The sequence below is a fragment of the Erythrolamprus reginae genome, chromosome 3 (assembly GCF_031021105.1).
Source record: "Erythrolamprus reginae isolate rEryReg1 chromosome 3, rEryReg1.hap1, whole genome shotgun sequence".
Classification (NCBI taxonomy): Eukaryota; Metazoa; Chordata; class Lepidosauria; order Squamata; family Dipsadidae; genus Erythrolamprus; species Erythrolamprus reginae.
Window position 1 is genome coordinate 174,179,853 of NC_091952.1, and position 15,296 is coordinate 174,195,148.

Sequence of the window (15,296 nt, forward strand, 5' to 3'; positions counted from 1 at the left end):
GATAATATGGGCTAAGTTAGAGTTTTGAAAGGACAGGATAATGACATTGCAAACAGCAACACAGTTTAAATTGCATTTTCTTTGATTTGTCTGGCTATCTCACAGCTAAAGAACAGTTTTTGAGCCAAGGTGAAAGAGAAAATGATGGTTTTTGGCACGCCTCTAGGGCTAACTGAAACATGAACCGAGTTGTTCTCTAGAGAGATCAGCCACAAATTTCATTCTGTGCCCTGCTGTAACCTTCACCTCAAGGTTTCTTAGCCGGTACTAAATCAACATGAAAATAGATGAGGCCAAATAAGGAATATTTAAGACACCACAGTGGGGTAGAACAATCCATTGGTTAAATACATTATAAATAGCCTAAAGGTATCTTCGGCAGTGAAGTTTAAATAAGGTTGTGTTAAAATCAGTCCTAGTACAAATGTGAAAATTGTATTGGTTAAAAAATACAATTGATTTTTCTGCCCTGCATTTTATCCACATGTACATCATTTTTTATTTTATTGGCATTGAAGCAGAGAAAGAAAGGTCCGTTACATTTATATAAAGTTTTAAAAGGTTCCCTTTGTCTTAATAAATATTGATATATTTATCTGATTTGATGTTCCATTTAAATATTATTTATATCATCTGGGTTTTTTTTTTCCTGATTAGTATTGTTTTCATGAAACAAATGAAACTGATTCATCATAAAACACCCCAAACCTTTTTTTCATATTTTGCCTTCTAGGACAAATGACTCAAAATTACTGTAAAATGAAGCTGCCATGTGCCAAATCAGATCTTTGGCGCACTGGAGGGAATCAAAGGTTCCCTATGGTAGCATAGGTTCAAAAGGTCAGAGGCGGTGTGCCAGCTGTCGAAATGTAGAGATGGCTTTATATATGCACATACATCATTTCTTCCTCCTTTCTCCTTTAGCTTATTAGCGTTGTGAATAATACTTCAGTTTTTTTTCCAGCTGTTTCTAATGTTAATCAGCAGGTCAGCAAGGAGGAAGAGATTCAAATCAATTCAATTCAATTTATTAGATTTGTATGCCGCCTGTCTCCAAAGACTCGGGGCGGCTCACGACAATGGTAAAAACAATACTATAGTGGCACAAATCTAATATTAAAAAAAATAACTAAAACCCTATAATATTAAAACCAGACCACACATACATACCAAACATAAATTATAAGGAGCCTGGGGGAAAGATGTCTCAAATCCCCCATGCCTGGCGGTATAGGTGGGTCTTGAGTAGTTTACGGAAGACAAGGAGGGTGGGAGCAGTTCTAATCTCCGGGAGGAGTTGGTTCCAGAGGGCCAGGGCCGCCACAGAGAAGGCTCTTCCCCTGGGGCCCGCCAGAAGACATTGTTTAGTCTACGGGACCCGGAGAAGGCCAACTCTGTGGGACCTTATCGATCACTGGGATTCGTGCGGTAACAGGCGGTTCCGGAGGTACTCTGGTCCAATGCAATGTGGGGCTTTAAAGGTCATAACCAACACTTTGAATTGTGACCGGAAATTGATCGGCAGCCAATGCAGGCCACGGAGTGTTGTAGATACGTGGGCGAATCTAGGAAGCTCCACGATGGCTCTCGCGGCCATGTTCTGCATGATCTGGAGTTTCCGAACACTTTTCAAAGGAGCCCCATGTAGAGAGCGTTGCAGTAATCGAACCTCGAGGTGATGAGGGCATGAGTGACTGTGAGCAATGACTCCCTGTCCAAATAGGGCTGCAACTGGTGCACCAGGCGAACCTGGACAAACGCCCTCCTCGCCACAGCCGAAAGAGATTAGATGCACTTCAGAACTGAATAATTTTTAAGGCAGCCTCACAATCCTGGAGCTTTTAGCGTTGCTCTGCTTGGAAGAGGCCCATTAAATGGTCAAGGCTTATACCCTGGCATAGCTTTTTAAATTCTGTTTTTTTCAGATTTAAAAAACAGAGCCTGACCAAATAAATAGTCCAAAGCATAGTTCAGGACTCAAGTATCCATCAAGGAAAACCTTTTTTGGGGGGGCGGGGTCCTCCTTGGTGTGGCCCTCCAAGCAATTCATCCTCTATAGTTGAGCAATTTTAAAACAAAGTTCTCAAAGTTACATCCCAGGGACACAAAGCAGTAGATGTTGCAAACATGTAATGGATTAAACAGAACCTTATCCAGATAAGGCTTTACTTCTCAGGGATTTTTTTGGCCGTGCAGTTGCTTGGAGCATATTCTCTGCCACATGTACTTCCTAGATCTTAGCAGCTTATGAACTGACAGTTCAGTCTCAGAAGGAGAAATCGATGCATCCCAAGGAAGCAGGAATTCTCCACCTCATGGTTTCCAGAAGTAGCTTACTGGTCTATCTCAGAATGCTATAAACCACTCTCAGAAGACCAGATGCCAAGAAAATTAAATGTAAAGCTTTTGTGTACAAGACGTTTCCTCTATTTGCTATAATCTTTTCGTCAAAGGTTTTCACATTGCTCTCTTTCTGGCTTACCCAAAACATAAATAGTAAGTTACTCCATGCTATTCTAGCTTATTTTCTTGCCCACGTTTCTCTTTGGGGTGGAATAGACAGCCATGGTGAAGGCCTTGCAGCAAATATTCAGAAACATTTAAATAAACAAAAAGGACAAAAGTATTCCATAAGTTCTAGGAAGAAAGATAGTTTTAAGGTATCACTCAGGTGGACTCTTCTCCAACTTACTAGAGTAAAATAAAGGGCAAGAGAAGCACAATCAGGCTTGCAAGATTCCATTGTTACAGGCTATTTTATCTATCTATTATCTATCTATTATCTATCTATCTATCTATCTACCTACCTACCTACCTAACCCACCCACCTGCCCACCCATCCACCCACCTACCTATCTCTATCGATTGATCGATCGACCGACCAACCAACCGACCCATAAGCCACCCAACCCACCAAACCCACCCACCCATCTACCTACCTCCCTGCCTACCTACCTACCTACCTACCTACTGGACTTCTATGCCACCCACTCCAGAAGGACTCAGGGCGGCTTACAACAACAATATAAATACAGTACAATATAAATAGATACAAAACGATAGAAAGTTTTGATGAAGTGTGGTTCCAGTCTTCCTATGCAATGGTTTTTTTTAATCTGGTCTGCCTTGTAGAACTAGCCATTGGTCGGATTTCCCATTTTTCAAGCTATTTTTGTTATAATACATGCAATTCGTGTCACCAGTAAACTTCAATGAAAAGGACTGGCATGTGTAAGGAATACTCATACCCTTCTGCATTTAATTTGGCATCAGTAATGACTTAAAGTTATGGAAAGGAAGCTTTAATTGATTGATCACTTTGAAGCTCCATATTACATACTTTTATTAATAGTCTAATCCTGATGAGGGATGTTGCTTTTCATGCATAAAATTATGTTAAGTAGGACTAGGTTGTTATTCAGATATTGAATACTGTTTGTTGAGCTGTTTTGAAAGGTCAAGGCTAAAGCTAAGTCAGGGAAGAAGAAGAAAAAAGTGAAAAATTGTTAGCAGCGCTATGATCTGCATTTTGGGAAGTGGCTAATTGCCTAAACATATACTGTGTTTCCCTGAATAAGACATGTCCTGAAAATAAGTCCAAGCCTGATGTGTTTTTTTTGGGGGGGGGCATAATAAACGCACTCCCCTGAAAATAAGCCTTAGTAAAGGGGTGGACAGGAGGCAGCCCTTCCCTTCCCCAGTCACCTCATGGAGGTTCAACCCCTTAATTCAGGATGTCCAGCAAACATCAGAGAATTATCAGGGAAATCGGCGGTTTGGGAAATATCAGGGAATTATCAGGAAGTTCGTGAAAAATAAACTGGAATAAATCAGGGGGGAAAACCAAACTGTATTAAAATGTTTAAAAGTCAGGGAAAAATCATGTAACAAACAAACAAACAAACACCGGATCGCGCTGCCTGGCAGAGTCAAGCAAAAATGAGCATAAATGTGGCAACAACTTGCTTTCTCAGCTACTGATATTTCTCCACGGCTTAACCGTTTGGTATGACGTCATCTATGACCGCGCCTTAACTAGATCACAAGTTACAGGGAAATGTCAGGGAAATATCAAGGAATTTCAAAATGCTTTCCCTGTTAATTGCTGCCCACTGATCAGCTAAGCCAGCGAGGGCTACAACTCATATCTCCAGAGCAGCCCCCCAGCTGCCAGCCCTGGGTGGTGAGAACAGATTTACAGGACTACATAAAAGAGTTAATATGTTTTCTAGGATCAAGTTCATTATTTCTATTTAAGTATATGAAACACTGATTGAAAAGTTGGCAATTCACTTTCTTTGTCAACGTCTTAGAGATTTTTATTTAACAACCTTAAGTTGTTTTAAATGGTGATACTTTTCAGTGTTTCATTTGTTAGTTGTGATTGATGCTCAAGTGGGCTTTCGGTGATGGGCAGAGATCAAATGTCATCAGATACTGTTGTGCTTTTCTTTTGAGATTTGCTGACAATTTTCAAACTAGATGGGAAAGAAGCATGCAAATAAAAGCTGTCTGGCATATTATTAAATTATATATTTCAATAATAATGTATTTCATTTTTATAAGTATGAATTTTAAAAGCCACCATTTCTGGCAATGACTAAAATCCAGAATCATTGTATGAAGCTGAACAGTAGGAGATTCAGAACAGATGCAAACAAAGATTTTACATAATACACAGTGAAGCAGAATTTATTACCACAGGTTTATTTTATTATTTATTGTTGTGGTTAGCTCTGGCCCTGCTCCTGCCCCAAGGACTGTGGATGTGGGGGAGACATCCACATGCTGCAGGCCTGTTTTGCCCTCGGTGGAATCTGCTGATGAAGGCTCCTTTGACCAAGAAGACATGAGTGACAGGGAGCAGGAGAGTGTGGCAGACAGTTCAGAAGGAGATCAATTATCTAGCTCCTCCTTGGATTCAGAACAAGAGTTAATGATACAGCCACGCATGCGGAGAGCGATGCGTAGGCAACAGCAACTGAGAGATTATTATCAAAGAAAATGAGGCCACCTGTGGTTGGGTGGGGCTGTGGTAATTAGTGAGGCTGCTAAAAATAGCAGCCTGTGGGTTTGGCCATTGTGGAGGATTATCTGATCATTGTGTTTCGTGACTGCTTTACTGACTTTGACCTTTTGTGTGCTGATTTTTCCCCGCTTTGAAACTAAACCAGTGCAAAGTGTGTTTCACTTTGTGAAAGAAGGACTGTGAATTGCCTCACAGCTGCAAGCTTAGTATCACAGAACTGATAAGGGACTTGTACAAATTACCAGTTTGTTTGGAGACCAGTGCTCTTTGCTATACCAAAAGAGGGCTTGGTTTAAGTGAATTTTCATTATAAAGAACATTGTTTTGAATTTTCAAATGTGTGTGCGTCTGAAATTTGTACCTGTGCATTTTTGGGAGGATTCTACCAGAGAGCCCGATAGAACAATTTATTAATTGGATTTGTATGTCGCCCCTCTCCGAGGACTCAAGGTGGCTCACAACATATCAAAAGAACATAGCAAATACATCTAAATATCCAATTAATATGACTAAAATTTTAAATAAAATTTAAAAACATTCATCACGAGGTTCTTCTCCACAAGATAGTAGGCTTTCATTTTCACAGAAAATGCAGTGTGCATCAGGGAATATGGGACAGTTCTATAAAAGTAGAATTTATGATAGAACAAAGTAAAAAGATAGAATGCTGATTCACTTTTTTTTTAAAAAAGTTCATTCTTGGCAAATTTTTAATTTAGTTTAATTCTGGAATCTAGCATTGTTTAGTTAATGTATTCATTTCATTCCCTTGTGGTTTATTTTTAATGTCCTGTTTTTTCTTTCTTTTTGTAACTGCAGCTGGTGCTGAAAATAAAATCGGTTGGGCATTTGGTCTGGGCTTAGAGCGGTTGGCCATGATCTTGTATGGGATTCCCGACATTCGTCTTTTCTGGAGCCAAGATGAACGTTTCCTGAAACAGTTCAATGTATTTCACATTGACCAGAGCATACACTTCCAGGTAAGATTAAAGATGCTGATAAGGGTTAATAGCAAATCATGTAGAAATTTATTTCTATGGAAGTGCTACTTTCATTTAGTCAGCTGTTTAACAACTTTCTTGAAGGAAAAGTATTTCGAAAGTATAAAATCTCTGATAGATTATCGTAGATGTTCTTATAGTAATGGAAAAACTGATGCTTAAGACAGGTTAAGGTTAGGAATTTCTGAATCTTGGAAACTGAATAGGCAACAATTCTGGCTCTCATTTATGAGTGAATTCATTAAGTATCTGTGTGAGTTGTTTTTTTTATCAGAATCCAAATCTTAAGAATCAAACTGTCCTTTTTCCAGGTAAGCATAAAACAACCATCTGTTTTTTGTTAGTAATGTTTGACATATTCTTTCTAAACCTTAGCGACTTTGTGCATAGTCAACAACTATGCACAACTATGCAAGACAACTACACGGGGAAAGAAGCTATTAATTTCATATAAAATTTGATGTTTAGAACCCACCAGTCTCCACAAACTATTTCTTCTCATTTAAACAGTATAATATATTCAAGCAATGGGCTACTTCAGCTCAGCTTTCTATGAGTTTCAGTATGCATCTCTAATTTTATTCATTTAATCAATATTAACAGAAAAGGGCATAGAGGTTGCTACTTTACGTGTGTTGTTTTCCAAGTATGGTCAGGCTACCAAATGACTATGAAGAAGTACTGATTTCATAGACATGTGGAAAAACATTTGCAGCTCAAAAAGGAATCAATCAGTCTTTCTCATCTTGAACCGTTTGAAAAATTGCAAGAGGGAGGGTGGTTGAGACATCAACTGGATGTTGAAAAAAATAAAGAAATTAGGTGAATAAAATTTATGGGCTTGCACTACACCCCTCAGCCTTTGGAAACAACTATGCAAGTTCTAAAGCATAAAAAATATGACTAGCAATCAAGTTGTTGAAGCGTGGAACTCATTACCAGACTCTGTGGTGTTAACCCCCAACATTTTTCCCTTAGACTTTCCACGGTTGACCTCTCCAGATTCCTTAGAGGTCAGTAAGGGGCGAGCATAAGTGCACTAGTGTGCCTTCTGTCCCCTGTCCAATTGTCTCTCCTATATTTTATATATCTTTTCTCCCATTCATATATCCTTTCCTCTACTCTTCATTGATGTATTCTATTGCTCATGTCTCTTCTTCTATCCCTTCTCTGATATTTACTACTACATGTTTTTATTCTCTTTAACTTTCAATTTATATTGGACAAAATAAATAAATAAATAAAATAAATAAATAAATGATATAACTGGTTTCTTAATGAGAACAGTTTGCTTATCTGATGGAGTCCACATGTAACCCTCAGGCATATCAGTAATATTGTTGATCTAAGTTGTGTATCCCATGCAATCCACAAGCCATTCTTCTTTGTGCTTTGAATAATAAGAAAAGGAATGAAGAATTGCAGCAACAGAGTAATCAACGCCTGGAATGCACTACCTGACTCTGTGGTTTCTACTCCTAACTCCAAAACCTTTAACCTTAGACTATCTACAATTGACCTCTCCCCCTTTCTAAGAGATCTTTCTTCCTGTGTAAGTTTCAGAAACTTTCACGGGAAGGAGCCTGAATGTGCCAAGACCTTCATACCTGTACCTGTGAAAATCTACGAATATATTTCTCATGAATATTGATTGATTGATTGATTGATTGATTGATTGATTTGATTTGTATGCCGCCCCTCTCCATAGACTCGGGGCGGCTAACAACAGTAAAAAGACAATATGAACAAATGTAATATTAAAAGTAATGTAAAAAACCCCAGTTTAAGAAACCAATCATGCATACAGACGTACCACGCATAAATTTTATAAGCCTAGGGGGAAGGGAATATCTCAATTCCCCCATGCCTGATGACAAAGGTGGGTTTTAAGGAGCTTACCAAAGGCAAGGAGGGTGGCGGCAACTCTGATATCTGGGGGGAGTTGGTTCCAAAGGGTCGGGGCCGCCACAGAGAAGGCTCTTCCCCTGGGTCCCGCCAAACTGCATTGTTTAGTCGATGGGACCCAGAGAAGGCCAACTCTGTGGGACCTAACTGGTCGCTGGGATTTCTCATCTCAATGCATATTATGAAAACAATGTGCATACAACATGATGCATACAACATCAGTATCATGGAGACAGAAGTAGGAGTGAAATTCAAAAAAATTCCCTACCTCTGGGCCTGGCTTGGTGGGCGTGGCAGGGAAGGATACTGCAAAATCTCCATTCCCACCCCACTCAGGTGCCAGCCAGAGGTGGTATTTGCCAGATCTCCAAACTACTCAAAATTTCCACTACCGGTTCTCCAGAACCTGTCAGAACCGGCTGAATTTCACCCCGCATGGAAACCCTACCAAGATCTGAGAAGTTGGAAAGAGTGGCAGATGTCATGGAATAACTTGAAAGTTAGATCTATATTATTTTCAAGGTGAGAGAGGTATCTGATGAACTCCAGAAGAAGGAGGGATCAGAAATAGTGTTGCAGAAGGCAACGCACCACTAACACACAGCTATAGTTCCTATAGTCCCATGAAGTATGAAGCTGGTGCAAAACTTTAAAAAGGGATGAGATTGCATATATTTTTCTTGTGAAATGCTAAGATAAACTGAAATGACAAATACCATAAGAAGAAAACCAGTTGAAGATTATCAGTACTACTCTGAGATAATAGTGACTGAACTGGCTGGTTTGAGTACAAGTGGTATTATGTACTCATTATATTCTGTAACACAAAGAACAATTGTATTTAGTTTTAATGCAGGCCAATTTCACTCATCGTGTGGCTTATGTAAACCCCACTGAAGTATAATCAGAATAACCAGGAATTTTTCTCATACCATACTATATTTGCCATTGCTTTAACATAGATACCGAAAAATTTAACAGAAGAGATTGTGATAGAAGTGAAGATGTTAGTAAAGCTGGAGAATTTGTTATAATCACAGATCTGTAGGAAATATGTTTTCTTAGCTATTTTCATCCAACTGGAGTATGATGCTTAAATGGTTTTAATTTATTGTGTTCTGCTTTTTAACAGCACATCTATTAAGAACAAATATGCATCATTAGTATGTAAATTGAATTTGGATGCCTGAAATAACGAGGAACAACCCACAATGTGAATGATTGGCTAATCGACTTTATTGTAATTGAGGATATGTGCAAAGCGTCTGGATTTTTAAAAGTTTTTTGTTCTTTAAATCCAATTTCAAAGCCTCAAACCATCTAATTTTTATCCAAATGGATTTTAGAATCGCTTCCTTATTCTCCTTAATTTTTGCAAGTTAGAAAGTTCTGGTTTCAGTTTAGCCGCTTACCCCAAATAGTCAGAAAGTTCCTTTATCATAACACACTTCTTTAACAAAATCTCTCCTCTGGCCAAAGTGCAGGTCCCAGTCAACAATTATCTGTTTCTCTTCCGCCAGCACAAAATTTACTTTTCTTTTCCATTCTGTACGACATCCATTACTCACTTCAATTTTCCCGTCTGTAGTCACCAAGGCTAAGGGCAGCAAACTGCTTCCACTCCGCTGCTGGTGGAGGCTCTTGGACGGCACCTGTGGGGTTTGAAAACCCCCCAAAATAGGTACCAGACCAGGTCCCCTTCTTCCCCTCCCCTTCAGGGAGGTTCTGGGTTGATTCAAAATGAATCAGCACCCCCAGACAGTGGGGGTTCGGCAATTTTCTGCAGGAGCAGAAAAATGCCATGTTGCCTTGGTGGATGACCACACCTTCTCCCTAAAGCGTTTGGTTTTTGTAAACATGAAAATATCTCAGAGCATGTGTGAATGAACTCAATCTTTTTGTAGATAACAAAAAGATATTATTGCAAAACAAGCTTGTTATGTGCATCTAAAATAAAATAATATCTGATATGCATATCTGATATGATGAGTACTTTCATTTAATTTGATTTCCTAAATTGCTAGAGCCTTCACTATTACTCCTTGGTTAAATTTTCATTGTTGTACTTATTTCTCACACATTGTTTTTATATCATTCCATCTCCTGTTCCAAAGTTATATTTACTATTGTTAGTTCTTCCGATGCTTCGACACTAAGGCAGGTTAAATTTCAATAAATGCTTTTTTTCTGCTTCCATATTAAATTTTCCAGCTTTTCAGAATCCATTTCCCTATATGATTGAGCTTATTTTAACGATCTATCAGTCACTGAGATAGCTCTGCATTTCCAGAAGAAATAATTGGATATAAATAGGAAATGCAGGAAGGTTGTTATAAGAACAGATTGAGACAAAAGCGAAATCAAATGCATAAGAGTCCAAGTCAAATGCCCAAAGCAGAATACATTATCACCATGTCAAATATTCTCTTTATGTGTACTTTGAACGTAGCTAAACATTTTTTTTCCCTCTGAAAAATGCTCAACCGTCTTCAGGTTTTGTTGAAAGTGAAATGATCTCCAGTTCCCTAGCTGCTACTTTATCTTAGCATTGTTTTCCTTCTGCTCCACTTCCATGATCTAATTTACCTTACTGCCATTGAATTTAATGCTATTGCCTATGATAATCCACACAGGTTTGTTTCCAAATTCTTTGCTACAACCAACACAAATAGAATTGTGGTCCAAAATATTAAATCGAAGATGGGAACCAATAGCACCTGAACTCTAGTTCTTGGAGTCCTCTCTAGTTATACGGTGTTCCCTCGATTTCCGCGGGGGATGCGTTCCGAGACTGCCCGCGAAAGTTGAATTTCCACGAATTAGAGACGCGGAAGTAAATACACTATTTTTGGCTATGAAAAGTATCACAAACCATCCCTTAATACTTTAAACCCCTAAATTGCAATTTCCCATTCCCTTAACAACCATTTAGATTATTACTCACCATGTTTCTTTATTAAAGTTTATTTAAAAAAATATTTATTAAAGGTGGACAAAAGTTTGTTGATGACATATGATGTCATCAGGAGGGAAAAACCGTGGTATAGGGGGAAAACTGCAAAGTATTTTTTAATTAATATTTTTGAAAAACCGTGGTATAGACTTTTCGCGAAGTTTGAACCCGTGAAAATCGAGGGAACACTGTACTCCCTAATCTTATTTCCATACAATTTCGAGATAAGATGCATATGAAATAATTTTCAGTTTACTGTAAAATATTTTTTACCAAAAAAAATATTCCCCTATAAAACAAAATCCTGATCCAATATGCAAAACAGCCACATTGATTTTATACCATCCCTCTGCTCTTGTGATTCTGCCCCATAACAAAGTGATAACAAAACAATCTTCTATGCTGCCCTGAGTCTACAAAGAAGGGTGGCATAGAAATCCAAATAAATAAATAAAGTTTTCCTAAACTACGTAATGTGCAAAAGTTTTAGCAAGGATCTGGGAAGGAAAAGTTAGTTTAGGTGCCACAGAGTCGGCCTTCTCCAGGTCCCATCAGCCAGACAATATCGGGGACAAGTCTTCTCTGTGGTGGCTCTGGCCCTCTGGAATGAACTCCCCCTGGAGATACATACCGCCCCCTCCTTCCTGGTCTTTTGTAAAGCTCTGAAGACTCACCTCTGCCGGCGGGCATGGGGACCATGAGTGACGAGATTGTCTCTGGCCAATATTATGAATGATTGAATTGGATGAATGTGCATGACTGTACATGGGGGGTTTCTAGATTTTTTTTAGTAATTTTGTATAACTCTTTAAAAAAATAATTAGATTATATTAGATTAGATTTATTCGATTTGTATGCCGCCCCTCTCTGGAGACTCGGAGCGGCTCAGATTAGATTTCTTTACATATATTGTTTGCATTTATAATGTTGTACGCCACCCTCAGTCGCCTTGAGAAGGGCGGCATAGAAATCAAATAAATAAGTAAATAAGTAAGTAAGTAAGTAAGTAAGTACATACATACATACATACATACATACATACATACATACATACATACATACATACAAGCAGAAGAAAATAGCTGAAAAATGAGACTTCTTCATTATCTTTCAAAATCTGTGAAACAATGTACTTTAATGCATTATATCAACAAATGCATTATAAAATTTGTGCAACTCCATGGCAGGATTTTTATTTCATAAATTGTAAGTTTTTTTTAAAAAAAAGGAGATTTTGCATGTTCTAATATAATTTTAACTGATTTTCTCTTTCAGTGCAAATTCACAGTAGATCCCAAATCATAACATTTTCACCACTTGTGCTTGGTATCAGTTGATATCAGGTTCTTCCTGTGAAGTATTGTCTATAGATTTTGCCCAACATGTTTTCTGACGTGATCAAATAATTCAGTACAGGTTTGTCCTTGTTTGTCCAGAACACAATGTTCCAAAAGTCCTGGTTTTTGCCTAGGTAGTTCATGAGAAAACATGAAGTCTTGTCCAGATGTTTTTTCTGGACACCAAAGATTTCTTCCTGGCAGATCTCCGGTATAGATCTCTCTTTCCCCCCCAGCTTCTTTCTAATATGGCAAGATACTTATTTATTGATTTATTATTGATTTATTAGATTTGTATGCCGCCCCTCTCCTTAGACTCGGGGCGGCTCACAACAATAACAAGAACAATGTAAGAACAAATCTAATAATTTAAAAAACACTAAAAACCCCATTATTAAAAGCAAGCAAACACACAAACATTCCATGTATAAACTATAGACCCGGGGGAGATGTGTCAGTTCCCCCATGCCTGACGGCAGAGATGGGTCTTAAGAACTTTACGAAAGGCAAGGAGGGTGGGGGCAGTTCTAATCTCCGGGGGGAGCTGGTTCCAGAGGGTCGGGGCCGCCACAGAGAAGGCTCTTCTCCTGGGTCCCGCCAAACGACATTGTTTAGTCGACGGGACCCGGAGAAGGCCGACTCTGTGGGACCTAACCGGTCGCTGGGATTCGTGCAGCAGTAGGCGGTCCCGGAGGTATTCTGGTCCGATGCCATGAAGGGCTTTATAGGTCATAACCAACACTTTGAATTGTGCCCGGAAATTGATCGGCAACCAATGCAGACTGCGGAGTGTTGGTGTAACATGGGCATATCTTGGGAAGCCCATGATTGCTCTCGCAGCTGCATTCTGCACGATCTGAAGTTTCCGAACACATTTCAAAGGTAGCCCCATGTAGACAGCATTACAGTAGTCGAACTTCGAGGTGAGGTAGGTCACATAGTTAATTTCTGGGGTTCTTATTTATTTCTTTCATTTTGTGACTTCATGGTTAACTTCCTGGAATGCCTGGCCGAGATAAATTATTTGAAATCTTCTCTACTCTTCTTGATGATTCCAGACTCATAGGCATCTATATACAGTATTTTTTTCTGAAAATCTTAGATATTTTTTTCAATTAAGGCACCTCACACTTCTAAAAGCAAAACGCAAATCAAATGAAATGTCTAAATAAGATATGTTGCTCCCAGATCCTCTCAATGCTCTAATTATTTGCACTAATTCTGCTGTACCTGATAGTGATCGATGTAATGCTTTACTTCCTTTTTAACATGCAAAATTTGCAGTTAGGTTTATTTAAGTTACACAATCTGTGATGAAATGTAAACTGTATGCTGTTCGTTATATTAAATTCCCTTTATCTGTCAACATGATTGAAATGGAGATCTAATATCTGTATCTTGAAATATGTTGAAAGAGTAAAATAAAATCAGTAGGGTATATTTATTTTTCTACGCGACTATATTTTAAATCTTAGCTTTTATTACGGTCACAAAATGTAGCATCTATTTATCTGAGGCATTTTTTGTGCCATCCTGATGTGGTTTATAACATATAAAATACATCAAGCATAAAATACAATAAAATAGTAAAAGAGAATAAAAACAAGGTTAAAAAGAGGACAAAAGCAGTCTAATAAAATTCAAAAATCACGGGAATTGATGCCTAGGGAAAAATAAATGTAAAGACATTTTTTTAAAAAAGCCTAGAATACATTAGTCTTAAAACTTCTGTAAAGAATATCGGAAGCTACTTCTCTTGTATCTGTTTTGTTTTGTTTTATATTTGTCTTTTATTTTTGTCCCTTTATTGTATTTCTAGCTTTTTAAAGATTTCTTTCTTTTTCTTTGTTTGTATATTGTTTATTTTTTTTTAAATATTTAATAAAAGAATGTGTGTGTGGGGGGGTAGTAGTGAATTCTAAATCCCATTGCTACTGTTTTGGTCATGTTTACATGCACACCACTTCTGCACATTTGCAGGAGCATCCTGGGCAGGGGGGCGGAGCCTCCCAACGCGGCAGCTACCAGTCCACTGAACTGGGAGCAATCCACCACTGGTGTTTGTGTGTTTGTTTGTAACCTTAAACTGGTATACCAGAGGGGACTGTGTCACCGCTAAGCAGGATTTTCCAGATTATGACATATATACTTTTCCCCCAGGCTTTTTTATATTTATGTTTGGGTATGTAGATGTTGTTTGCTTTTAAAAAATATGATAGGGTTTTATGTGCTTTTTAATATTAGATTTGTTTTCGCTGGACTATTGTTTTTATTATTGTTGTGAGCCGCCCCGAGTCTTCGGAGAGGGGCAGCATACAAATCTAATAAATTGAATTGAATTGAATTGAATCATCAGTCTAAAGTCAGAGATGTATGGAGGGTGGGTATGAGCATACAGAAATATTTCTAACTATTGAAATAATTTATCAATACATCATTGTCAAATACATGTCATGTCAGTTTGCAGCAGACGAACCTTAGCTTGCAACTACCAAAGAGAGAAAAATGCAGATAGTCATAAAACTAATTCTTAAAAATTATTATAATAAACAGCAGGAAACACAGTCTGTTTTATGTTATGAAAGCTGCAACAAAAGCAAGTGAGAGCATAGCATGTTTTCTTTTCTTTATTGTGTATCTTCCCTTTGAACCATCATACTCCTCCCCCAAGGTGAGATACGCACCGACCTTCCTGTCCTTTCCTAATGTCTGGAGATTGGGCTCTGCAGAAAAGTGGGAGAGGGGTTTCCAGTCTGGAGGTCCTTAGTAGATTGAGAGAAAATCTCACCTCTCCCTCCATGACCTTCATGCTCTTTTCTCCCCTCCCCCACCTTTTAATCTTTTAAATGATCAATTTTAGTATAACTATGATTGTTGTTATTACGGGTTTACGGAGTGGGGTGGCATACAAATCTAAGAAATAAAGAAATAAATAATGATAATACTGTTATATCTTTTAATGTTTCTGGTTTTAAGCTTTTGAAAGCTGCCCAGAATCACTACTGGATAAGATTGGGTGGTACATAAGCCAATGCATAAATAAATCTCTCTTTAAATTCAATTTGAGCACT

The 15,296-nt window shown here is 38.3% G+C and overlaps 1 protein-coding gene across 8 annotated transcripts in view; it reads left to right on the plus strand.

The window, feature by feature from the left end:
- FARS2 (phenylalanyl-tRNA synthetase 2, mitochondrial) overlaps positions 1-15,296 on the plus strand; it is a 288,657-nt gene that overhangs the window by 171,333 nt on the left and 102,028 nt on the right. For all 8 annotated transcript variants that reach the window (XM_070747191.1, XM_070747193.1, XM_070747189.1 and 5 more), the window contains one exon: positions 5,849-6,009. In XM_070747191.1, the coding sequence (XP_070603292.1) occupies positions 5,849-6,009 (161 nt within the window). The remainder of the gene's footprint in view (positions 1-5,848; positions 6,010-15,296) is intronic.